The 26358-nt window shown below is 39.5% G+C and overlaps 1 protein-coding gene across 1 annotated transcript in view; it reads right to left on the bottom strand.

The window, feature by feature from the left end:
- Window positions 1–643: 643 nt before the first annotated feature.
- Window positions 644–26358, bottom strand: part of LOC149167411 (vacuolar protein sorting-associated protein 60.1-like) — a 96619-nt gene continuing 70904 nt past the window's right edge. The window contains exons 4-7 of the mRNA XM_089431534.1: window positions 17688–17759; window positions 17099–17210; window positions 16809–16966; window positions 644–997 (exon numbers count right to left, since the gene is read on the bottom strand). Of these exons, the coding sequence (XP_089287660.1) occupies window positions 941–997; window positions 16809–16966; window positions 17099–17210; window positions 17688–17759 (399 nt within the window). The 3' untranslated portion in view covers window positions 644–940. The remainder of the gene's footprint in view (window positions 998–16808; window positions 16967–17098; window positions 17211–17687; window positions 17760–26358) is intronic.

A 26358-nucleotide genomic window follows, 5' to 3' on the forward strand; every position in this document is an offset into this window, starting at 1 on the left:
TTATTTTTCTCTATATGTAAAATATGTATACCAACATACTCTTTATAACATTGTACATACCCAATTTACTACTCTCTTTGGACGTGAATGAACTTGAATGATCGAATGAAATCTACAGGGCATGGGATTCTCCTCTATCGACTTCAATGATCAAATCAAATCGATAAAACTTACATCATTAAATAACAAAATTGCTGAAGATGTTGATAAATTTAAAACGCCATTTTAAGTATATGTGAATCCACTCGAAAGTTCGTCCATTTGATGTTTTTAAGTATGTGAATCCACTTGAAAGTTCGGCCATTTGATGTTTTTTAAATACTCATGCACAGGAAATGCTAAATAACGAATCATAAAATTATATGAAGTGTGGCATGCTATATAATGGTAGTACAAATACAGTTTCTAAAGATTATTTGGTCGCGTTTCATAATAGCTTTTCATGAACAAATATGTATTCTAAACATTGTCAAGCCTTATTCTTACGCCTCCAGATTTCTTACAATCGTCAAAATTTATTCTGTGAGATAAAATATGTGTTCAGAGCTTAACAGCATATAGCAAGCCCATCTGCCTTACTGTTTGAAATGCATCAACCATAATTTCATTTTTTAGCTTTTAACTTTAACGCCAAGAGAGTGAATGCATGGAAGACATAATGCGATTAAATCAACTTAAATATTAAGTCACAAAATAATTAGAAATGAATGCATCGAAGGCAGAAAATAATTACAACTATGGGGGAAAACTATAATATGACATTTCTTTCTAACTTAATTTCCTTTAAGAAGAAATTATGCAATCATGCATTCTTTCTAATTTAACTTATTTACAATACCGGCATATTAAACATTATGAAAGTTTTGATATACAAAATAGTTTGTAATAAGAATCACTCGTTGCAATTATTACAATTACTACAAAATAGTCTCCACGTGAATTATAACTTTATGGAGGAAACTTTGGGCGTTGTAGGAAGATCCTGCTCATTTATACCCTGCACAAAACACAAGTTTCTATCAGTAACAACAATATGAGTAGTTTGATGAGACAGCCCACAACAAATGCAATGGGAATCAGATTATTTTCTTCCCGTTCCATTGTCTAATAAAGAAAAAGAAAAATGGTTGTTGAAGGTACAAAAAATTCATGTATAGTTTGATCACCAAGAAAATTTATAAAAAACTGGGTTGAGAAAGCTCCTCAACATCTGCTACTGTCATAAATATATATCAGGATGTCAAAATTGATGATGATTTCGGGGTCTGGAATAAAAATTGAAGATGATTTTGGGGTTTGGAATATATATAAATATATATATATAACTGGGTTGAGAAAGCTCCTCAACATATGCTACTGTCATAAATATATATCCAGATGTCAATTGAGGCTGATTTCGGGGTCTGAAATAAAAATTGAAGATGATTTTGGGGTTTGGAAAATATATATAGAGAGAGATGTGAAGTTCCTTGATATTGTTGTTGATCATGTTGGATTCTCTTGGGGCGAGACCCCGAAATCAGGGCCAATGGTTTACCTGGTTTAGCATCCACAAAGTGTGGGGAAGTACTCCCGGGTTTCCTGTGCTTTCATTCCAAATATAGAGGGGTTGCCTCGCATCTTCAAACCCCAAAAGACTCACTCTAGCTTGGTAGTCCTTGAAAGAGATTGTATCAACAGAATGCTTGGCTTTGTCTAGTAACATGTTTCTCTATTTGTTTGTGGGTCTGGTCCTAGTTCTGTTTTAATGGATTACAGAGAGATACAAGAAGTAAGAAGGGTGCTATGGAATCATGAGGAGCAAATTCAATGTAACAGGTCCTCCCTCTTCTCAGTCATTGCAAAGGTACATGATAAGCATCAAGCTGTATCTCAATTTGCCTCAATTATAGGAACATTAGTGCAACAGAAAGAGCAGATAGCCACCTTGTAAGCAAAGTGTAGCATGCTGAGAAATATGGTTTTGAATCTAAGGGAGCCCAGTCAGAGGCTTCAAACCAACGAATGTCAGTTAGCTCAGCTCACTCAGCCCATGAGGAGCTAAGGTAAGAAGAAACAGTGCACCAGCTGGTCAAAGATATGGAGATCGGAAAGCAAGACTTGGTACCATCAAATGTTGGCCTGGGTGAGGTTGCCAATCGTCATGTGTTATATTCAGTGAATCAGTATTATGTTTTTTAAAGTATTAGTATACTAGGAGTCATTTATAGAATATATAGCTGCAGCAAGAACTGGGACTTTTTGTGCAAATTCATATGTACATTGTGTATCTGGTAGGCAAGGAGCTATCTTTTTTTGGTTAAAATCTATGGACATGAATTATATGTATTATCACTGCTAACCTTGCATCAGCTTTTAATAATATAAAATCTGCCAGTTTTCGTTTCAGAAAGAAAAAAAGAATAATAATTATATAGTTTAATAATTAAAATGAACATGTTTATTGTTGATGTTTGTAGCATCGGATGGGAACTTCTGCACAAGCCTAATGTCAAACGTGTGGAAGTCATCCAAAAAGGCTTTTTCTATTTCGTAAGTCATTTTAATTAAAGTTAATTATTAAAATGAAGAATATTTTAGTAGTAAGCTGATTAATGTCTAATAAAATGTAGAGTATTTACACTAGTTATTTAGATATACTCTCTACCGTTGATTGGGATTTAATTTCAACCATCAATCTCATTGAGAGATTAGGGTTATGAAGACTTAGGTCATCAACTCAATATTATAAAAGAAAGAAAAGTGAAAGGGAAAGACACAGAAAGTGTTAGAAAAACACAAGTGAGAGAGTGATAAAGGATTTTCACTCAGTGTAGAAGCCCATAGGAGAAAAGACGAAAAAGTGTGAAAATGTCTCAAAAATTTAAGGGGCTATACAAGTTTCTGAGACAGATTTCAGCAGCAGCAGGAGGGTTTTTACAACAGGTTTTGGCAGGGGCCGTACAGGTTTTGGAGGGTTTTTTGCTGTAAAGTGCACTAGAACAAACAGGTTTGGCTGTAATTTTTTTTTCTGTGGGCTATTTTCCCAATTTGGGAGCTCTTGTAAGCTTGGAGTAATTTTAATGAAAAGTTAATATTTGAAGGGCAAAAATTTATGTGTGTATTTTGGAGATTGGTTTCCTGTAGCTTGCTGATTTTTTTATTTCCAATTAAATCTTCAGCAAGTGTATTTTATTCAATGAGCTGAAAAATTCAAATCTGAATTAATTTCAGTAAGGAAATCATAATGAATTAATTTACCAAGGCTGTTAGGAGCCTGGAATAGAGATTTCAATATTTATATTTTCCCAACTGCACATATACAATTTTGCTACTTTGAATGTCTACTTAATATGAAAGTTCATAGCTTAATTGCACCCAAGAGAAATGAGGTGTTTTTACATTTCAGTATGGATGTGAAATGTGGATAATCTGCATAAACTAAAACTAAAATGTAAGAAAATGGCCTCCAATAGCAAATTGAAAAGAAAGCGAACATACCAAAAAGGTCACACATAAAATTAAAAACAGGCAAATAAATAAATAAACCACGTATCCATCTTCACTCTGAATATTTTAAACACCAAGAAGGTTGCACATAGATTGTCTTTAATCCCTCTCAGTACTTAATAGATCTGGGGTTAAGATGGATCCATGTTGGTCTTGAGATGACAGCATGTGTCCAATCTAACTAAAGACCCTTTCAAGTTCCCATGCTAATAATATATGCACTTAGACCTTGTTGATGCTCAGCCAACAAATGAAAATGATGTTGAACCTACCCATATTTATTTACTGCTTTGTTCCTTACTTGACCCCTTGTTTAGAATCAGCTGATGAATAATAAGATTCAATTCGACTGCAGATTTGGAAGACACTCAAACACTCTCAATATACTCATTCATAGTGATTCGAACTTCTCCAAAGGCTCAAATGTCATTTCTGCAAAATAACATATCTCTAACATTAAGTCGACTGTCAAACTGGTTATAGTTCAAGGATGATCGATTTCATAATTAGCAGACTTTTACAATACAATCGCTGATTATGCATCAAGATTCAATTAAATTTGAATTCGTTCAAAGGTTTTAACTTGCATAATTAATTTCCTCAACTTCAAAAGCTTGTCAGAATCTTTCTTTTGTGTATGGGGCTTGATCCCTTAAATTTAAGACACTTCTAAAAAGATACCTTGCTATAAACATTAACTTTATTTCTTATTATTCTAACCGTCACTCAATAATACTATAGACGTAGCATTAGTTATGCTAATAATTGTCAATAGATCAATCACTGAAGACTTCTCACAGTAAGACAGGATCTGATGATCAACTTGTGATCTATTCCTATCAAATCGGTTGGCCTAGGAAATTCCTTTCCCCGTTATTCTTATGCATACAAATTTTTGAGCAATGTGATTACGACAATGAACTCAATCACCAATACAAGTTCAAGCATTACTCAGCAATCTCCCCTCTTTGTCTATTGTTACTACATTTCAGTAGTTGCTTGGCTACTAATAACTCAGTTACCCACCACCAGTGGGTGACCCCATAGGAGAAATTTTTCTCCTAGATTTGTCTTCAGCCCCCATAGGAGAAATTTTTCTCCAAGATTTGTCTTCAGCCGACAGCCTCAACAGCCACTACTGTAGCCGATATTGTGCCAGTTGATCTCCGCTCGCTGAGCCAATCATATGTCCCCCCACCCATCTACTGAGCATATGTTTGAAGGTGGGTGATCCAATCCTAAAGGTTTGTCTTTCATTGTGCGATCGGGTGCTTATGCTTGTTTTTCTTGGGCAAACTTGGGTATGGATTATTGGGTGACTTGGAAGAAGGGATGGTTTCAACTGTAATCTAGTTCCCTTACCTTAAATGGGGGGTTAATCCTCAACCCCTAGTCCCATGGGATCTCCCCTACTAGCTTATAGCTTCAGGATGGGCATTACTTAAGAAATCTCAATTTTGGTAGCATGGTCTTGTTTTCCCATTCCACATTTTCCACTCCCCTCCACACATTACATGCCCTATTTCATCATCTTCCCTCTTTAGGGCCACATTACCACTAGGTCTGCAAGGCTCTAGTACTTCCCCCTCCCCTTGTCCACATGTCTGGGTCGGGCATGGAATGATGCCCTATAGGTTGATGCCGCTAAAAAAAAGACAAAAGCATAATATGGATTATGGCCACATACAAAGGAAATAATACCACAAAATGCAAAAGATGGTCAGGACAATAAAATTTGGGGCGTGGGCAAAAGTCAAACATGAGCTTTACCCCTTATCATTATGGCCATCACCCTGGTTCCTAGGACCCCTATGAGTGCCCCCTACATCATTAAGGAACCCATGCATGCCCCAACCCCTGGTGGGCGATGAACAGCCCCACCTTAAGGGGGGGGTAATCATTGTTATATCCAAAGTGGAAAAGTCAACCTTGGGAATAAATCCGCAAGGGTCTAGAAATTGAAAAATTCATTAAAGTCTGGAGGCTTTTGAAAAAATCAGCAAAAGCTCGGCAAATTTAAAAAGTACAAAAGTATTCGTTTTTTTTTTTTTAGCATCTAAAGTATCCACAACATCAGATAAATGCATTGCCACATAAATATGAAAAGAAAGCTAATATACAAGATGTATAAGAAGTCTAGTGCTACATCACGTATCAATATTGAATCAAGTCCAGAATCTCAAGTCTTTACTCAGTCTCAAGAGTCAAATATCAATAATAAATGTATATCATGAGTCATCTACATGTCATAAACTAATCAATCATTGAGTTCCTCTGCCCCTTTTACAGGAATAGGGAATGGCTTTGCCTTTTCTTTGAGAGGAAGAAGGCCCTGCCCCTTGGGCTCCAAATGGACTATGTATGTGTCGCCCTCTAGAAGCAAAAATAGGAGGTCACCTTTGTCCTTTGTTGTTGGCTATCCTAGATGGTGTCACCTCCTCCTCCTCCTCCTCCTCCTCCTCCGCCTCCGCCTCCTATTCCTACTCCTCCGCCTCCTGCTCGTCCTCCTCCTCCTCCAGGCTCCTCTACCTTTCCCTCCCCTGCAACTGCTACCTCCTCCGGCTCTAGTGCCTTTGGATTCACCTCTAACCAATGAAGGGCTAAGTCCATGATAGGCCTCTCAATCTCAACCCTCCATGCAGTAGTGGTGTCAATATGGTCCAATGAGATGGCTTCCACATCAGGGGTTTTTTGAAGTTGTCTCACCCACAATCAGGTAAATCTCCTCCTCTTAGGCAGTGACAAACACCTCCTCTCTCCATAGGCACAAATCACAAAGGTTAGAGTGCAAAATGAGTGGAAAAATCAGCCTTTTCCTAATTTGTACACAGCCCAACACCTCACTCACCAATTTTTGGATCAACTCTCAAGTTTTAGGATTAAATCCCGAGTTTTTCATTTTTGAAAAAATCGTGAAAAACTTGGCCAATAAAATCGGCGAGTAAAAAATCGCGAGTTCCCAATGTTATCACGATTTTATCATGACTTTTTCCACAAAAGCTATATCATACACATCATGCTCTCATTCCCTGTTGCCCCAAGCAGTAAAATAAAGGAAAATTCAATAAAAGGCAAAAGGGAAATGAAGAAGGGTGGAAAAACAAAGGTCAGGGTAAGTCATGTACCATGATTGCTCCCTCCCACATTCATACACCCAAATATGTGGACATCCCTTACCATTAGCACCCTTGAGCCCATGGCATTTGGCCTTGAGATCACTGTTTTACAAAACGGCCGAATCGACTCCGACTCGACCGAGTCGAACCGAGTCAATGGCCTGGAGAGTGACTCGGCGAGCTAACCGATCCGGTTGACCGAGTCACATATGACTCGACCGAGTCATCCAATGACTCGGCCGAGTCATATGTGACTCGGTCAACCCGGCCGGGTCCGTTATGACTCGGCCGAGTCACTGTTGGGATGGCTGGGCAGCGTAAATGATAAAAAAAATTCACTTTTTTGGTAATTTTTGACAAAGTTAAATGCAGTTTATGGATTCCAAAGGGTAATAGTAATTTGTTAAATGCTTTTGGGGTCCATTTCCCCCTCCCAAACCCTATTTAAGACACCCAAATGCTCTCATTCACTCACAGCAGTCTTATGCATTTGAGTGAGAGTCTTCTTTGAGAATTAGTGAGCAGTTCTTGAGCTTGTTTTGGAGCAGCAGTGAGGAGTCTTGGAGGAGCATTGTAGCTGGAGTGAGGAGCTTCTTGGGCAGCCATTTGGAGCAGCATTGAGGAGCTGATTCTTGGAACAAGCTTGAGGAGGCAGTTTGTGCCTGGAGGTATTTTTTTCCACCTCTATAAATCTGTTTTTGCTTAGTAAATTTTAGGTGCATATCAAGAAAGCTTAGAGAGTGTTTTTTGTCAAATAAATGAACATTGAATCAATTTTATTTTTTTTCATTTTCAGATTGTTTTCCTAGTCAAAAAATGGCACCTAGAGCAAAAGATCCTGCTTGGGCATATGTTGAAATGGTTGATAATCAGATGCATTGCAAATTTTGCCATAGGAAAATTAAGGAAGGTCCTGGGGGCATTAATAGGCTGAAACAACACTTGGCAGGGATTAGAGGCCAAATTACCCCATGTACCTCATCAGAAATTGGGGAGATTAGAAAGAATTTGTTGGCCAGCTTTGAGAAATTTAAAGAAGATAAGGCTAGGCAAAAAGAGATACAGGCTGAAATTGGGAGGAAGAGGGAGATACAAAAAATGATGGCTACCAACCCCCACTATGATTTTGAGGGTTCTTCCTCTATCCCTCAAACTGAGGCATCCAACCCTTTCCGTTATGTTCCTCCCTCTTTTGGTTCTGTTCAAGATAAGGGAAAGGGTAGAATGAATTTGACAAAGGGTGATGTGACTATCAAAAGTTATTTCACTCCCTCCTCTCCATCAGATGCACATGGTCCTGAAGTTAGTAAAGGTCAAATTCAGCCCACTTTAGATGACCATTGGAAGAAAGAACTGAGGGAGACTGCTTGTGACTACATAGCTAGATGGTGGTATGATGCTGATATCCCCTTTAATGCTGCTCGTTCACCATATTATGAGCCTATGTTTGATGCCATACATGCTGCTGGAAAAGGCTTCAAAGGCCCTACTATGCAAGAGCTAAGGGGGTTTCGTTTGCAAAAAGAAATTCAATCCATTAATGAGTATTTGCAAGAGTTCAGGGACTCATGGGCAAGAACAGGGTGTACCATCATGTCAGATGGATGGACTGATCAAAGAAACCGTACCATCATAAACTTTCTTGTCTTCTGCCCACAGGGAACCATGTTTTTAAAATCAGTTGATGCATCTGATAAGGTAAAAGATGGCCACTTGTTGTTTCAGCTATCGGATCAGGTTATTGAGGAGGTGGGGGTGGCTAATGTTGTTCAAATCATCACAGATAATGCCTCTAACTATGTTCTTGCTGGTAAACTGTTAGAGGAAAAACACAAGACCATATTTTGGACCCCATGCGCTGCACATTGCATAGACCTCATGCTTGAGGATATTGGAAAATTAGATTGGGTCAGAAACACTGTAGATCATGCCAAAAGCATAACAAAATTTATCTACAATCATACACTGGTTTTGAGTCTCATGAGGAAACACACTGGAGGCAAGGATATTATTAGGCCTGCCATCACTAGATTTGCTACACATTTTTTGACATTGCAATCTATGCTTTCCCAACATAGAAACTTGCAAAAGATGTTTTCCAGTGATGAATGGAATCAAAGCAATTGGTCTAACAAACCAGAAGGCAAAAAATTGAAAAGGAAAGTCCATGAAGAAACTTTTTGGAGAAAGGCAGCAGAGATTGTGAAGCTTGCTGAGCCACTAGTTAAGGTGTTGCGGTTGGTGGATGGGGAAAGGTTGGCTATGGGCTTCATTTATGAGGCTATGGATCAAGCAAAGGAGCAAATAAAGACAGCATACAAGGATAGAGTGGCAAAGTATGGGCCCATTTGGGCAATCATTGATGAAAGATGGAACAATCAACTCCATCGCCCTATACATGCAGCTGGGTATTTTTTGAACCCACGGTATCATTATAAAGCTAAGGAGTCAGGAGCTTTGAGGGGGGAGGTCAGAGATGGACTGGTTGATTGCATTGAACGCATGATCCCATCGGAGTCTGATCAGCTGGAGATACATCAAAAGGTCACATCCTTCAGCAATGCAACAGGTACCTTTGGGAAGAACCTAGCAAAGATTGCAAGAGAAGCAGATGAGCCAGGTAAACAAAAATTTCAATTTTCAATTTCTTAATGGTTTTACAGTTTTACTTTTTTTATTAAAGTTTGTTAAATCATTTATAATTTGAAAGTTAGATATAATTTGTAATTTTGTTGAGCTTCAGCCTTCATCTAACTCATAATTCATTACACTCCTATGTTTTTTGCAGCACAATGGTGGGAGGCCTTCGGTGGCCAGTGCCCTCAATTGCAAAGGTTTGCAATTCGTATTTTGAGTCAAACTTGCAGTGCATCTGGGTGTGAGCGCAATTGGTCTGTCTTTGAGAGGATTCACACAAAGAAGAGAAACCGTTTGGATCAAAAACGGTTGAATGATCTAGTTTTTGTCCAATACAACCTTCGGCTCAGACGAAACCAATTGCTGAACAAAAGACCTGATTCAGATCCCATTGTGTTGGAAGACATTGATCCAACATCAGATTGGGTAGTGGAGAGTCGTCCACCAGAGTTTGATCCTGATGAGGATCTTGATGAACTTGAACATGTTGTTCAAATTCAGCCTGTTCAGTTGAATGCAGATCCCAATCCACCAGCCTCAATCTCACAGCCAGCAAAGACTCCAGTTGTAGGTGCTTCCTCTGCTCAGCCACGACAGAAGCGCAGCCGCATATCTACTCTATCTCAGCTTGCATCTGCTGCACAGCCTGCTAGTGGTACTGGTACCACTTCTACAGTTGCAGTTGGAGATGATGATGATGATGAGGAGCCATGGGGCCCCTTGTCTGACTCTGATGATGATGATCCAGAGATTGGTCGAGATGATCTTGGCTCCTCTGGCAGTAGCTACTAGCCAGTAGAACTAGTATTGCAGTCTGGTCACCATCACAGTTTACTTTTGTTGTAGAGGCCATTTCTAGCCTCCTTGGTTATTTGTATTTTGTTTTGAGTCTTTGATCATGTATGACAGTTGACTATGTATTGCCATTGGGTACCATTTTGATATAGTGGATTGGTTCATGAGCCTACTTTGATCATATGTTGTCTTCCATCTATATTATAATGCTGTGCGTTTGGAAACATGAATAAAAATCTTTAAAATTATGTTTAAAATATTTAAAATTATGTTTTTTAATAAAAAAAATAAATATTTAATGTATTTTTTACAATGACCGAGTCATTGAAATCGAGCCGGCCGAGTCATTACCGTTTCGGAGTCGGAGTCGGAGTCGATCCTCGGCCGAGTCGGAGTCGGAGTCGGAGTCTTAAAACATTGCTTGAGATCCCTGTGTCCTCATCCACCTCATCATTATCCACATGACACCCACCATTTGAAGGATGTACCTTGGACATGTCCTTCTCTTTAGGGGCTCGGAACACCTAATAGGGTTGTTTATTACCCACTCCTACCTAGGAAGGTAACATCATTACATGCTCAAATCCCCAAATGTGAAAGGGAACCCCACTATGAAGTCCCATCTCTGCCCTTAAAAACATGTTTGATTCACTTAGATGCACTAACGAATTATTGTACCTGAGGGTGAGGAGATGCATTGGATCTTATACAAGATTGGCAAGCAGTTTCATCACGGGTGGGCAACTTAACTGGGACCCAAGCCCACCATAGGATCATATTGACACCTGTAGGGGATGCATTGAGAGCCATGGGACTCTGTCACATGATATAACATTGTCCCACCTTATGGGCACCCATAATACCTTTAGCAGCTTGTTCATTGCCCCACATTATATGCGAGATGATGCACTTGGACCAGCAATGCCCCCAGTCAGCTTAGCAGTATATACAAGGTTTGGCAGCTGATCTGAGGCCCAGAGGAGGTTTGTCTCATCCTTGATACATGGGAGGGCAAGCACTCTCTTCTGTGCCCTCACTTGGAGCAGTCTACAAGCTTATTTTTCATTAGGAGTCCCATGAGACCATTTCATGTGCCCAAGAGCCACTTTGGAGCACCACCTGATCATTTATTCAAAGATTAAGGGGCTAGCGCCTTGTCCATCATTCATGGAACCCTCTCCGTCATTATGGCACCTTGAGGACTCAACTTGCCTTCCAACGGACCTTCTAAACCATGATTTCATCATTTCAACTCACTTTTGGATGGCTTTTTCACTTTATTTGCTACTTGGTGGGCCTGCCACCAAGGACATGTTATTTGAACATTATTTTATGATTGTAGGGGCTATTAGGCTAATTCAAATTAGTAGGAGGGTCATATAAATAAAGATGACTCTCATTTGTGAGAGCATCATCATCATCACTTGGATTATTCTCTTGTAAAAGAACTCGCACTTTTTCTTTGGAAGCTATTGGAGTATCTTGGATGCACTATGATATTTGGAGCTGAATTTTGATCTTGTCTTGGAGCCACTTTTTGAATATGGATGGATATATTGCATGATTATCTCGTAAGTTCTTTTGTTGATGAAATTTCTCTTGAAAATGTCTAATGTATGTAATTGTTGCAACTAACGTAAATGTTATTGTACCCTGATTTTGTTGAAGAAATTTTTTGGAAACTATTTGATTGGGTCTTGCATATGTTACTCGTGATATAAAATGCAATGAATGTTCCTAGTGATGAAATGTTATTTTTCTTCATGAAACTCTATTTTAATAGTAGGTAATTGTTGAAGGTTGGTAGCTAGGGCATCAACTTTTGACCTCCTTGAGGACAACTTTGGCCAATCTGACGCATCTAGGACTCCATAGCCCAAAGGACTAGGCACTGGTCCAAGAGGTTTGGTGATCCACTATTTTCTCCATCTTTCCTCCTCCTAAATTTCAGTCCCTTAAAGTTAGGGAAAAATCTAGGGCTTGCAGCGAAATTTTAGGGAGGTGATTTTTCGAGAATCTGAGGGTCCAAACATCAGTCTCAAATTCTAGGCTACATATGCTCCAAGTTTGGTGGGTATCCCCCGAGTTTCATCCATAAAATCTCTTTCCATAGGTGCTACTTTAAGAGGGAAAACCTAGGTCTTGTTCTCTCACCTTGGACACTGCTTTCAGAGTTGTATGAGCAAAGTATTGTGGAATAAATCATAAGAAACCCTTTCTCCTCCTTTGCCTTGACCTAGTGAGTACCTTGGATGTATTTCTTCCCACAATCATTCATAAAACTGTAGGTCTAGCGCAAGTATTTCCTAGGTCTCTCCAAGGAAGAGAAGTCTTTGGAAGTATTAAAATCATCACATATAGCTCCTTTGAGAGGTCCTACCTCATCTCCTAGAATCTTGACCTTAAGAATGTTGATTACCATCATCATATCTAAAACCCTAGGTCTTGATCTCTTCATCTTAAAGATTTTCTTGGAGAGCTTTTAGCTTCTTTGAAGCATCAAACCATTATTATGTCTCCCCTTGAATGGGCTTTGTGGAATCACTTCACACCTAAATCATTGATCTATTCATCCTAAGTGATTCCCTTCCTACTGGGACTCCTCCTATCAATGAAAGTCAGACAAAAGCAGGGGACCTTAACTAAGGTAACAATGGCTCATTGTCCTGTTGTTGTCACTTAGTCTAGTAGTTGTCCCTTAGGTTTCCCTTCCTTAAGGTCCTGATAGATTGTGTGGTAATAAACTCCAAGTGGACTTAATCTACCACTATTTGGATTATGTAGAATAACTCAATTTGATTTGCAGGTTTGTGCTGCCTTCATGCCATTTAACTCTTAAAAACCTTTCTTTCCCCTAGGACTCGAGTATCTATCTTGGTTGGAGTAATTGATTCAGTTATCAATCACACTGTCACGAGATCATTTTCTACACTTGCCACTCTTTTATCAAATATGTGTTTTGTATTTGAATGCAAATTTTATTTTAAATCAAGTCAAATCATCTTGTACCCACTACACGGTCTTTGAATCTATTAACTAAGTCAAACACCCCATACCTATTACCAGCTCCCTTCTTTCTTTTTGCCATTCTTTATTTCCTTAAACTAGGTTCCAGATTGCTTCAATGATGCTCTAGAGAGTCATTTCTGTTGTCACGTGTTGTTATTTTGGCCACTTGTGGACATCAAAATAATTTTTCTCTATAACTCTCCGATATTGTGTATTTGTGCATAAATCTTATGTAAGCATTATAAATAAAACACATGGTTGAGAGTTTTATGATAAGGGGTCATGAAGCTGAATTAGGGAAATCATGATTAGGAGTAGTGTTGAAATCTCTCGGACATCTCTCAGATTTTTTCAATTTTTTTCAATTTTTTTAAGCTGTCACTATTTCCCAAATTTTCCAAGTTTTAAAAGTCCATGTTTATGCTTTGTTAATACTTTCCTCAATATTTTTTATAAGTTTCTTTTAGAGCCCTCTCTGATATCTTCCTCAAAACAGTATTTGCAACATTAATTAGGAGATTAGTAATAAAGAGGGCATGATTATGTATGGGTTAGAGCAATCATTTGCAACCATGGTGTACATAGAACCTCCATGCCCATAAGTGTGGCATGCCCACCCATGCCCTCCAAGCCAACAAATGGATACTCACTGAATCGAATCTTAAATTTCAACCACTAACCAGTCAAGTTCACTATTTCTGCATGCCCACTACAGAGATAAAGATGCAACAACAAAATGTAAACATAATCATGGACAGCATAGAATCATAGATGTAAAATATAAAGATAATGCATGCATAGATTTCTTCATCTTGGAATAATTTAAAAAGCTAAATTATAGACATGTAAAACAAAGATTAAATATTTTTTAAAATAATAAGTGGTCCAAGTAACTAGTTGTGTAGGAGTGGTTCACCTCCCTAAGCATCCAACATAGATGACTCCTCCAATTTGGGTTATGAGGCCAAAAGGCTAAAGAAACGAACTATGGACATACATCACCTTAATACAACCAACAACGCTCATGACTTGTCCAACCCAGACACTATAAGACACTGCCAGTAGTCAGTACATTATTCAACCTTCAATCAACTATGGAACTTCCTTCATTCAAGCACTAAAACACAGCTTAAACATTTTTTCTCTAGAATACAATCCCTCAGGAAATCTATACCAGCTCGTGATGCAAGGCATGCAAGAAGAGCCCAACCACTACTTGCCCTTTATGGAAAGCCAAGCAGAGTGATTTATATTCTTGCTCAACCTGTACACTCACAACAAACAATTTCCCGATCAAATTCCCTCTCATACCAGCAATGACACTCACAGTGTCTCTACAAGATCACACAACCCCTAGATTCATGGTGTTGGTTACAATTGGTTGTCAACATTGAGAGGAACACCATATGAGAATGTGTCATGGGAAAGGGCTTTGCAGTTGAGACACTTTCTGCCTAGAATACTTTGACATGTTTGTCTGTTAATCGAACCAAGTTTGAGGGACTTCAGATCTTTCAATCAATAAGATAAGCATGCCCCTCAGCTTCAATGCCTTATGCAATGGCCACAGAAGGTTAGGAATACCTTATGCACCATACTACATAGGACCTCTCAAGGTCTGATTAAGAGTATTCCCCTCCCTGGGCAAAATATTGGTCAAATGGTCAATGGACATTTGTTGATGTCTCTTTCCAACCATTTTAGAGGACAATGAATCAATGGACAACACCCTGGACTACATCCAGATTTTTAATGAAGCCCAAGGCTTTAAGCTCCAACCAACCATAACATAGTGTTATGATTGTCTTGGAAAGCCATTCCAGATTAGCTTGCTTGCCAGCGCTTGTTTTGGATTCCAGCCCACCAGATCTATAAATTTATGGAGATTTCATTCACATTCCAAGCTTTGCAGAAGCCCTTGTGGAACATCATGCTTCAGCAAATTGCCAATAAAAGTGGAAAAATGGATCTCTATAACCCAATGTCTAGCAGCAAGGTTCCAAATATGTTATAAGGCCCTCACTACTGCCCATACTTATTACTCATCACCTTGGCTCCCTTCTCAGACAACCTATCCTTCACTAGAGAATCTCTAGCAACACTTTCTCTGAGTTCGCCTACAAGGGAAGAAGGGCTTCAATCACATTAATTGGGATCTTTGTTGTAGTCCAAAGGATTGGGTACATAATACATATGGGGATGATTGAACCAACCTGTCAAGATCAGAGCCTTTGTGCCAAGTGGTTTGTTATATCTATAGAAGGACAAGAAAACTACAATGTCCTCTTGCACAGGTGTATTTTACATGGAGCACTGTTGGGAAAAAAAATTTGTCAAATCTCAACTTTCAAAATTTACTATCAACCTCAACAAAGGTTCATATTCCAGGCATGTTTGCGGATCAAATCATTTGGAATGTCTGCGAAGCCATCAAGCGGCGTTAGAGCATATAATACCCCATATGAGCATATAAGCATAATGCCGAAGTATGTGGTGAGTCTGAAAACTGAATTACCATTTTACTATTCTGGAATTAATATAGGATAATAATTATACAATAGTATGGTGCACTTGGGTTGCAATTCCTAAGAGCACCATGGGTGCAATAAACCAATAAATGAGGAAGTAGGGTGAGTCAAGAATTAATAATATATTACTGTTCTTGACAAGTATCTATTTCCCAAGCCTTTCTATATTCTTTCCTTATGAAACCCATGCAAGTATGATGTCCATGCAAGCCATGGGGATGGGATTACACTCAACCTTTTTGGAGTCAATCATTTATTCTCTCATTTGTGTACTGCTGTTGGAAAAAGTGCATTCTGCCAAACGGATATGCTGTGATAGTTTGCTACCATTAAACTATGTGGAAACCATGACTGAATCCGTGGATAATTATTGAGAAAAAGAGGAAATTAAGTTATAGTTGAAATTCCCTAGTTCCCAACCATAGAGATTTATTGACCAGCCTAAACCAAAGCACTAGATGGAAGAGGGATAGCCCTGAGGGATGGTTTAGCAGAAAAGGGGATCCAATTCCTTGTGTTGCATAGGCTGATGGGGAAGAGGGGTTGGTTGAGTGGGATTGTTGTAGCAAGAATGGTTTCCCGTGCTAATTTATTGGTTGTGATATCTAGAAATTGAGGTCAGTAAGAAAAGCTAGAGCCATAGTCAGTAAATTCACCTTTCTTATTTCATTGCTCAGCATGGGGCTGGCACCTACACAAGCTAATGCATGTGGCTGGAAGGAAACACTCGCATTGAATTATTTCCCCGAACATAGGTCCCTAGACATGTCGTAGTCATTCAATAATTAAGGAGGTCAAAGTTGTAGGTCTTTCACATGCCCCATAGCTTTGCAATCTGTAAACACTTAACTATAACTTGTAATATGTGTGTGTGTGTTTTACATTTAATATTATTTTGTACACCGGTCCTTAGGCCTTATTGTACCCTCAGATTTATCCATCTGGCACACATCTTAAGATTGATGGGATTGTGGGTCAGATGCCATGGCTTTCTAAACGATAAACTTCTACCCCTTTTTCATCCACATTTCATATATGACATGCCTCCATACACGCATAAATATTTATGCTCCATTTGAAGTAGAACAAATTAGATATATAGATATGCTATCAGATATACGCAATTTGAGTTGCGTAACATTGGATACATATATCCTGTATTGAAGTTGAAGACAATTAACACGGCATATGGATAATAATAAGGGACCTGAGAAGCTTCAGAGATTTAACATACCTGGCTGCCAGACTGAGATGTTGGAGTTCCATGTACAAAAGATGCAGATGGTGATTTCAAATCTGCTTCAAACTCGGCTGCTTTCTCAGGTTGCAAATATGCAGGCATTTGATCCTCGTCAATTTCAGAGAGCATGTCATTCTCCAAACCACCCAGCTCTGTTTCAGTGGTAATACAAGCGGGATATATCAATTACTTCATGACACAAAAGGCATGGAAGATCAGACTAATACAAAGATTTAACTGTCAGTAACACTGTAATGCATTCCAAACAGTAAAGGACCTATTACCTCCCATTAGCTCTTCTTCATCCAAATGATCGGGCACTGTGTAGCTTCCAACCAAAGACTCCTGCATCTCTGAGCTATAACCAGCCAGATCTTGAATATCTTCTTGAACTCTCTGTTAAAGCAAAGCCGGAAGGACATCAGAGCCCAGCCAAACATAGTACATACAATGCCATTGTTTGGATTTTAATTATAGGATGAGGCATGCCACACCAGTTTTTTATAGCCAAAAGCCTCCAACTGAGATTTCAATTACCATTATGAAATATAAGCCCCTTTCTAAGTTTATTGTGGTACTTTCAAATATTAGTCCTCTGTTGCTATAATTACTGAAAATTGGATGTATTAGGACAAGATTAACATAACAATTTTATTGGATAAATTGAATTTCATCAGGCAGCTTACTCTAGGAGAATAATTTCTAATCACCTAATTTTCATAGTGAAACATATGCAATAACTCGTAGATAATCAATTTAAGGCAGAAGAAAGAGTCAAGACAACTTGCAGAAAAAGCATAACCAATACAATGATGACAACACAATATAACTGTCTTTAATGTGGACACTAGCTGCCAGAGTGTGAATGCATACATCAACATCATCTATCGTCAATCGCTTCATTGTTCCAGTAAGCTCCTTATTTCCTACTCTCATGGCTGCTATCTGCATAGGAATATAAGTAATTAGTTCATCCAAAATTAAAGATAAATTGCCATCAAACAGAACAAAAAATAGAAGTATCCATTCAGGCTCAAAAGATAATCTCATATCATTTCACATATGCAGATAAATTATCGCAGTACATCCCAAAAGAAATTTAGAAACAAGATTTATGTTAAAAATAGGAAAAATGTACCCTTATATAAGCTTCAGTGTTCAGAATAGTAGCATGTTTACTCCAAAATAGATACATGTATGCTTACAGAAGAGTTGGAAAACTGTCGTACGAAAACTAATATATCAAAGGCCCAATTAAAAAAAAAACAGGACATTGCAGATGGTAAACAACTTTCCTTGAAAGGGGCGCTTAGTGCGGCACAATCCCCTGTAGCGGTTACCCAATGATTGTGTTATCTTTCAATTGTAGAGGGTTTGCTAGCACCCGTAAGAAGTTAGCATTGAAAGACCTATTTAGAAATTCTTATCCTGATGTAATTATGCTCCAAGAAACTCTGGACAATGGCGAGGTTGTCCTGGCATCCCTCAAAGTGTTGTTGCCAAGATGGTCTTTTGTGGTATCCGATGAGAAGGGAAGGTCTGGGGGTCTAGCCATGGGTTTTAAAAACAGCAGCCTTCAGCTTATAAATTCCTAGAGCTCAGAACTGGTTTTGGAGCTGAAGTTTATTCATCGAAGCTCTGTATGGACCTAACTTTCACAAATACATATGGACTGTGCCATGACAGGGGGGGTTTTCTGGAACTCTCTTTTATCAAAATCCTTCATGAAAGTCCCAAATTTGGTTGTGGGAGGGGATTTCAATTTCTCTTTGGGAGTGTCCGAAACATGGGGTTCCCAAGCTCAAGTCGACCCCCTGGCAGACTTCTTTTCAAATAAACTGATGGAATGTAACCTTATAGATGTCAACCTCTGAAACCGGATTCGTTCAAACAGGCCAAAGTGTCCCAAATCCAGCGAATCAAACACGATTTGTGCCAATTCGTGTCCGGAAATCAGGACATGTCGTGTCCGATTGGGACATCGAGTCCCAATCGGACACGTGTCCCTATTTCCGGACACAAATCTAGAAAAAAGGGACCCACGCGGCCATAAAAAGGCGAAAATCGTTGTTCTTTTCATCATTTTCACTCATCTCTTTTGCAATAGGTGCCTGTGGGTTTGCTGTGAGGAGTTTGGAACAAGAAGCAAAGGGTGTTGGAGCGTTTTCAAAGAGATTCAAACAAGAAGTAAGTGCATTTCCTCTCTATTTCTTTGCATTTGTATTACAGCGTTTTGCATATGCATTTCTTTTACAAATTTGTGCATTTTTTGTTTATTTTTTTACAGTATTCATGGCTCAATCAAGGGCAACAGGTAAGGGGTAAAGGAAGGGGAAGAATGTCCCCATTGGAGATGCCCCTCCTCCCCCAATTTCATCAGAGTCTGCTGCAAGTATTCCCTCTATTGCAAGTAATGTTGAGGGAAGACTTCCTCCTAAAGGTAACATTGAGAAATATCCCTTGTGGAAATATGTCACAAGAGAGGAAGGGCCAAGCAGCAAGGTGAAGGGAGGAGGCAATGTGAATTGGAGATGCAACTTTTGCCACAATACTTTCACAAGCACATATTTTCGTGTGAAAGGCCATTTGTTGAATTTACCAGGTTGTGAAGTTGGAGCTTGTACAAAATTTCCTTTACACGAGGAAAGAAATGGATAGAGAGTTCAATGTTGGTATGGCACATGTGGCTGCAAAATAAAAATAAAAACAAGAATGATGACCCCCTTCCATTTTTGAGGAAAGGCACCAACAAATTCTCATTTGAGAGTTCTAGTGGGGGACAAGCAACAAAAAGAAAGGCAATTTCACTTAGTTCAATGGACAAGATTTTTCAAAAGAAAAAACGGGAAGAGCTTGATCTCACCATTGCCTTTTTTTCTATCAAAACTTCATATTCTTTAATGTTGCACGCTCATCTCTATTTATTGAAATGTGTCGAGCTCTAACTAGGGGCTCCATCATGGTATGTGCCTCCTGGTTCAGAGAAGCTTAGAACCACATTGTTGAGGAAGGCAAAAAAAGAAGTGCAAAAAATGCTTAGGCCTATTAAAGCATCATGGCCAACATCTGGGGTTTGCATTGTTTCTAATGGACGGGCAGATCCAGCACGGCACCCACTCATCAACTTCATGGTGTCTTCTTTGAATGGTCCAGTTTTCTTGAAAGCAGTGGATACACTTGGAGAATGCACAAATGCACAATATATGGGTGAGTCGTTTATTAAAGTTATTGAAGATGTAGGTGTTGATTCTTGTGTGCAAATCATTGTAGATAATGCACCTGTTTGCAAGGCTGCTGGCATGATTGTGGAAGCTAAATACCCACAAGTGTTTTAGACACCTTGCATTGCCCATTCATTGAACTTAGCACTGAAATCCATTGCTTCTGATGTGCTTTGGATTGGTAACATTATTGAGGATGCACGGCATATCCGTAACTTTGTACAAAATCATACAAATGCCCTCACTATCTACAAGGAGTACATCAATCTATCATTGTTGAAGATTGTGGATACACGGTTTGCCTCTTCATTCATCACGTTGAAGAGGTTGAGGGAGGTCAAGACCGCTCTTGGGGCCATGGTTATTTCAGAGTTTTGGTATTTTTGGAGAAAGACAGATCAAGTAGCCTCTAAAAGAGTGAAGGACACAGTGCTAGATGATGCTTGGTGGGAGAGGGTAGATCTACTTATTCAGATCATGGACCCTATCATTTCTTTGCTTCGATTTGCAGATACAGACCAACCCATCCTAGGAGAGGTTTATGAGGGATGGGATTCCATGATTGACACTGTGAGGAGCCTTACTTTACAGAATGGGTGCCCCGAGTATGAGACATCACTAGAGGCCTTCTGTGGTACAATACAGGATATTCTTGTCAGCAAATGGGACAAGAATTGCACACCTTTACATTGTTTGGCTCACTCATTGAACCCAAAATACTACAGCCATGAGTGGCTGAATGGTGGACCTTCCCGCAGATTCCCTCCTCACAGGGATGGTGAAATCTCATAGGGGAGGAAAGATGCATTCAGGCAGGTTTTCTAGGATAGAGCATTGCTTGATGAGGTGGAGGATGCCTTTGCAGAGTTTTCCACTAGCACTAGTCGACTTGCAGGATATGATGTGATTAAAGATAGGGGGCTAAGAAGCCCTATTCTTGGTGGGCAAATCATGGGGCAGCAAGCCCTCCTCTACAGCAGTTAGCCATGAGGCTCCTCTCTTAGGTGACTTCTTCTTCCTGTTGCGGGAGGAATTGGAGCACATATGGGAATTTGTATAGTGCTAAAGAGAGCAGGCTTGAGCAGTCCAGGGCAGAGATAATGGTGTATGTGCACACCAACCTTCATCTTATTTACAGGCAGAGGGAAGAGTGGTTGAAGGGAAAGACAAAGATGTGGAATGTCTTTCCTGATGATATGGGTCTGGACAGCAGTGTTGAGTTGGCATTGGCCAACATGGATCTCAATGAACCAGTGCTAGAGCCTGTTAGATTTGATGATGGTGATACTGTAGAGGGGTCATCCTCCACACCTGCAGATGCAGAGACGACTTTGGATACAGGGGAGGAGGATGCAACAGAGGAAAGCAGTGATGACCATGATGATGAGGATAGTGATGTTGATTCTGATGATGACTATGATTGATGACTCATGAGTCATGAGCTACCTACTGCCTTGAGGCTTGTATACTTGTAGTTGTTTTGTATTTGCTACTTCTATTTGCCATTGGCATTGCACTACCTATGTAACACATTTTGATTTTGATGACTTAATGAGAAAACTACAGTATGTCAGTATCTTTATCTTATTATCTTGTCTTTCTCCTATTGGTTCATCGATGAATTGAATATGTATTATGATTTATCATTTATGAATTTAGAATTTATGATTCATTGATTTATCATTTATGTGACATGTCACAAATTACAATTGTATTTGAATTTTGTATGTACTATGCATGATATAATGTTACTAACTTACTTTGTAAACAGTAAAACTTACATCTAGATGAAGATCTATGTTTGAAATCAATGAATTTGTATCATGAATGAGAATTTGTGTAAGAAATATCTAATTTATAATATATATATATATATAGATATATAGATATATAGAGATATATATATATATATATATATATATATAAAATAATATATAATCTATCCAAACGTGTCCTGTACCGGGGGGTCAATGTGTCTGAATCCGACACTTGAATCCCCGTATCCGACGAATCCTCAATCCACGTGTCAGGTTACTTAGATGTCAACCTTGTGAAAATCATACCAACCTGGAGAAATAGACGGTCAGGTGAAGCCAGGGTGGTGAAAAGACTGGATCAGTTTCTACTAAATGAAGACCTTATTAACAATATTTCTCTTTTCGGGCAGTGGGTTGGAATGGGGGGTGATTTGGATCATTTTCCCATTTTTCTGGAGTTAAAGGGGACCAGTAGGAAGCCTGGATCCTCATTCAAATTTAATTCAGCCTGGCTCATGCTTATTTTGGGTAGCATCGAATGTGCTCTAGCCTTGAGATCTTCGCGACCCAAAAATCATTTTGAGAAATTCCACTCGAATGAGGAGTTATTAAAATAATTAATATTTTTAACAGGTTCCTAAGTCTAAACTAAGGAAAATAAAAATATTAATGGGTATTAATAAAGATAAGGGTGAGAAACTTCTAAGAGACGATGATCAAGTCTGTTTTAATCTTAGTCGTTGATTAGAGACTTAATCTTGACTGTTGATTCATCAACAGGAAAAGTATAAGAGAAGACTTGAGGATCATTTGGAGAAACACCGGAAAATACTCAGTATCTCAAGGAAAATTGATTCTCAAGAAAAGGAGATCGATTTCAGAGGGAGAGTTGCAGGGTGGAGGAAGAGAAGGGCATCAACAGCAGTCAGTGACTGAGGAGGAGGTGACACAAGGACATTGAGAGACAGCGCAGAGAGAGACGCAGTCCAAAGGAGAGACGTAGCCCCCACGGAGGCTGACACAGAGGGACTCAGAGCCACGTTGAGTGACACAGAGGTTATGCAGAAGTGGGAGAAGAGTCTCCAAAGTGTCAGAAAGTTTATAGGGGAAAGTCTTAGGTGTTTTCTTTCAGTTTCTCTGTAAAATCATTCCTCGTAAAAGCGATTGTTGTTGAAGATTAATAAAACCCTCATTTGTTGCACCGGTTTTCCCGCATTGGGTTTTTTCGAGGACAATTGTCCAAAAACCACTGCGTTGATGTGATTGGTTCTTGTTTATGTATTTTCTCTGTGTAGTTATGTGATAACTGCAGTAGAATTTATTTTAATATTTGCTGAAGGGATTTCGTAAATAACTTATTGTGAAGAAAATGTAGGTGAAATAAATCAGTTGTTGTAGTAGAATTTCGGATTAGAAATTTTCACATGGTATCAGAGCAGAGATCTGGCAACGGGAGAGAAGAATCAACCATGGCTCAAGAGCATGATGCAGAGGCATCAACTCAAAGGGACTCACGCAGATTTCCAGAAGAAGGCACAAGGGACATGGATCACGATTATTCTATGTTAGCTTCCAGATTGGAAGAAGAAGTCACTTTCCTAGCAAGCTCTGCCTCCTCTGAGGTTTGGTATATAGATAGTGGAGCTTCCTGGCATATGACAAGAATTCGAGAGCGTTTTTCAGCTTATCAGGAAGAAAGAATGAATTTTCAGATCACCATGGGAAATAAGGCAAAGTGTACCCTAGTAGGAAGAGGTATTGTAGTCTTTCAAATCGAAGCAGGAGAGTGGCTTTGAGCAACCAATGTGTTGCATGTGCCAGGATTGGGGATGAACTTACTCTCCGTATCTCAACTTCAAAACAAGGGCTATGATGTTTTTTCATTAAAGAGAAAGTATATTTCAAACACCCGAGTTGGAAAAGGAAGACCCAGATTGGAATCAGAAGTAACAGGTTGTATAGATTACAGCTAGAATCACCAATGGAACTAATAGGCAACAATGGAGACAAAGATTTCAATGAACTATGGCACAGGAGGATGGGACACTTACACCATGGGGCACTGAGAATTCTCAGGAAAACAATATCAGGAGTCCAAAACTGAGTACCGAACGAGATGATGTATGCAGAGGGTGCGCTCTAGGCAAGTATGCCAAAGCAACGTTTTCCAGAAGTAACAATAGAGCTAGGGGTGTTCTAGGATTGATACACTCAGACAACTGCAGATCGATGTCCACAAAAGCTCTTAGTGGTGTCGAATACTTCGTCACCTTCGTCAATGACCATTCCAAGAAGACTTGGATCTACTTTTTGAAAACCAAGGATGAGGTTTTTGGTCGGTTCAAAGAGTTCAAGGCTCTAGTGGAGAATCTAACAGGAAAGAAGATAAAAGTGTTGCGCTCAGACAATGGTGGAGAATATGTAGACAAAGACTTCATCGATTTTTGCACTAAGGCATCAAAAGAGAGTGGACAGCTCCCTACAATCCGGAGCAGAAGGGAGTAGCAGAAAGGAAAAACAGGACTATTGTGGAAGCATCTAGGGCAATGTTGTATGATCAGGATATGCCCATTCTTGTGGGCAAAAGCATGCAGCACGGCAATTTATGTCCAAAACAAGACTCCACACAAGGCATTGGGCAAAATCACTCTGGAAAGGGTCTTCACTGGGAAGACACATGAAGTCAGTCATTTCAGGATATTTGGAAGTTTAGCGTATTGTCGTGTATCCGAAGAAAAGAGAAAGAAATTAGATCAAACTGTTGAGAAAGGATATATTATGGGATATAGAGAGAATGCTAAGGCATACAGAGTCTATCTTCTAGGGAGTAGGAAGGTAGTAGTTCGACAAGATGTAAAGTTCATGGAGGACAGAGCTTTCAGGAAATCCCAAGAAATGCCTTCCGAGGAGCAGTCAAAAGACAATCCATTGGTCCAACCACTTCGACCAATAGAAACTAGTACCAAAAATCCTCCTAAAGGCAAAGCTTCAAAACAGGAGGAATCTCAGGAAGATGAACAGTTGATGGATGTACCCAGCACCAATGGAAGAACGAGCTGGGAACTTCGATAGATTCTACAAGATGCAGAGGACTTCATTGGTGCACCCAGGAATGACAAAAGGGATCAAAGACAACCAAACAAATACCAAGCCCTAGTAGCTCAAGTTGGGGAACCTTCTAGTTTTCAGGAGGTCGTTCAGCATCAGTATGGGTAGATGCTATGGTGGAGGAATACAGTTTTATAATGGTCAATGATGTCTAGGAAATGGTACCTAGGCCTTAGGATAGGTCAGTGGTAGGTTCGAGATGGATCTACAAAGTCAAATATGTTGCAGACGGCAGTGTGGAGAAATACAAAGCCAAGTTTGTGGCTAAAGGGTATGCTCAGAAGGAAGGGATAGACTACGAAGAAACCTTCACCCTAGTAGCCAGGTATACTTCTATTAGAACCGTGATATCTCTTGCAGCACAGATGGGGTGGGAAATTCACCAGATGGATGTCAAGACGACATTCTTGAACAGGGTAATAGAAGAGGAAGTATACATTGAACAGCCAAAGGGTTTTGAGACACATGAGAAGAAATCTCATGTATACAAATTAAAGAAAGCCTTGTATGGGCTTAAACAGGCCCCTAGAGCATCGTACAATCGAATTGATGGCTATTTGCAGAAGATGGGGTTCGTCAAGAGTGATGCAGGCCCTAATCTCTACTATCTTGTCGTAGAGAATGAGCCTCTAATCCTAGTGTTATATGTGGATGATCTTTTCCTGACAGGATCATCCAGGCTCATCAAAGACTGCAAGAAGAACCTAGCCACAGAATTCGACATGAAGGATTTGGGATAGATGCATTATTTCCTGGGGTTGGAAGTTTGGCAGTAGAAAGATGAGATCTTCCTTGGACAAGGGAGATATGCTACAGAGATCTTAAAGAGATTCAAGATGCAGGACTGTAGACCTATGGCTACTCAAATGATCACCAACTGGAAGAAGATTGATGCATCAAAAGATAAAGATGTTGATCCCACCTTGTACAAGCAGCTTATAGGGTCCCTGATGTATCTGGTCAATACCAGGCCATACATTTGTTACGCTGTCAACACCCTCAGTCAGTGCATGGTGGAACCTAAGAGGGCGCACTGGACAACAACCAAACATGTTCTCAAGGATATACAAGGAAAAGTCGAGCATGGAATATTGTACACCCAAGGCAATGACATCAGGCTGAGTGGGTTCACTGATGCAGATTGGGCTGGAAGTTCAGTAGATCGAAAAAGTACAACTGGGAATTGTTTCAACATTGGATCAAGAATGACCTCCTGGTGTAGTAGGAAACAGAAATCTGTGGCTCTAAGCTCAGCTAAAGCAGAATATATGGCCGCTGACACAGCGTCAAGTGAAGCCATATGGCTTAGGAAATTGCTTGTGAATCTATTCAGGGAAGAATGGAAGCGACCGGGATTTTGTGTGATAATCAGAGTTGCATCAAACTCTCTAAGAATTCAGTATTTCATGATCAGTCAAAGCACATTGATATCAGGTGTCACTTTGCCAGAGACTATGC

This window comes from Pinus tabuliformis, chromosome 5_1 (genome assembly GCF_031772625.1).
Source record: "Pinus tabuliformis cultivar Carrire ecotype Pingquan chromosome 5_1, CPIR1, whole genome shotgun sequence".
NCBI classification, from domain to species: Eukaryota; Viridiplantae; Streptophyta; class Pinopsida; order Pinales; family Pinaceae; genus Pinus; species Pinus tabuliformis.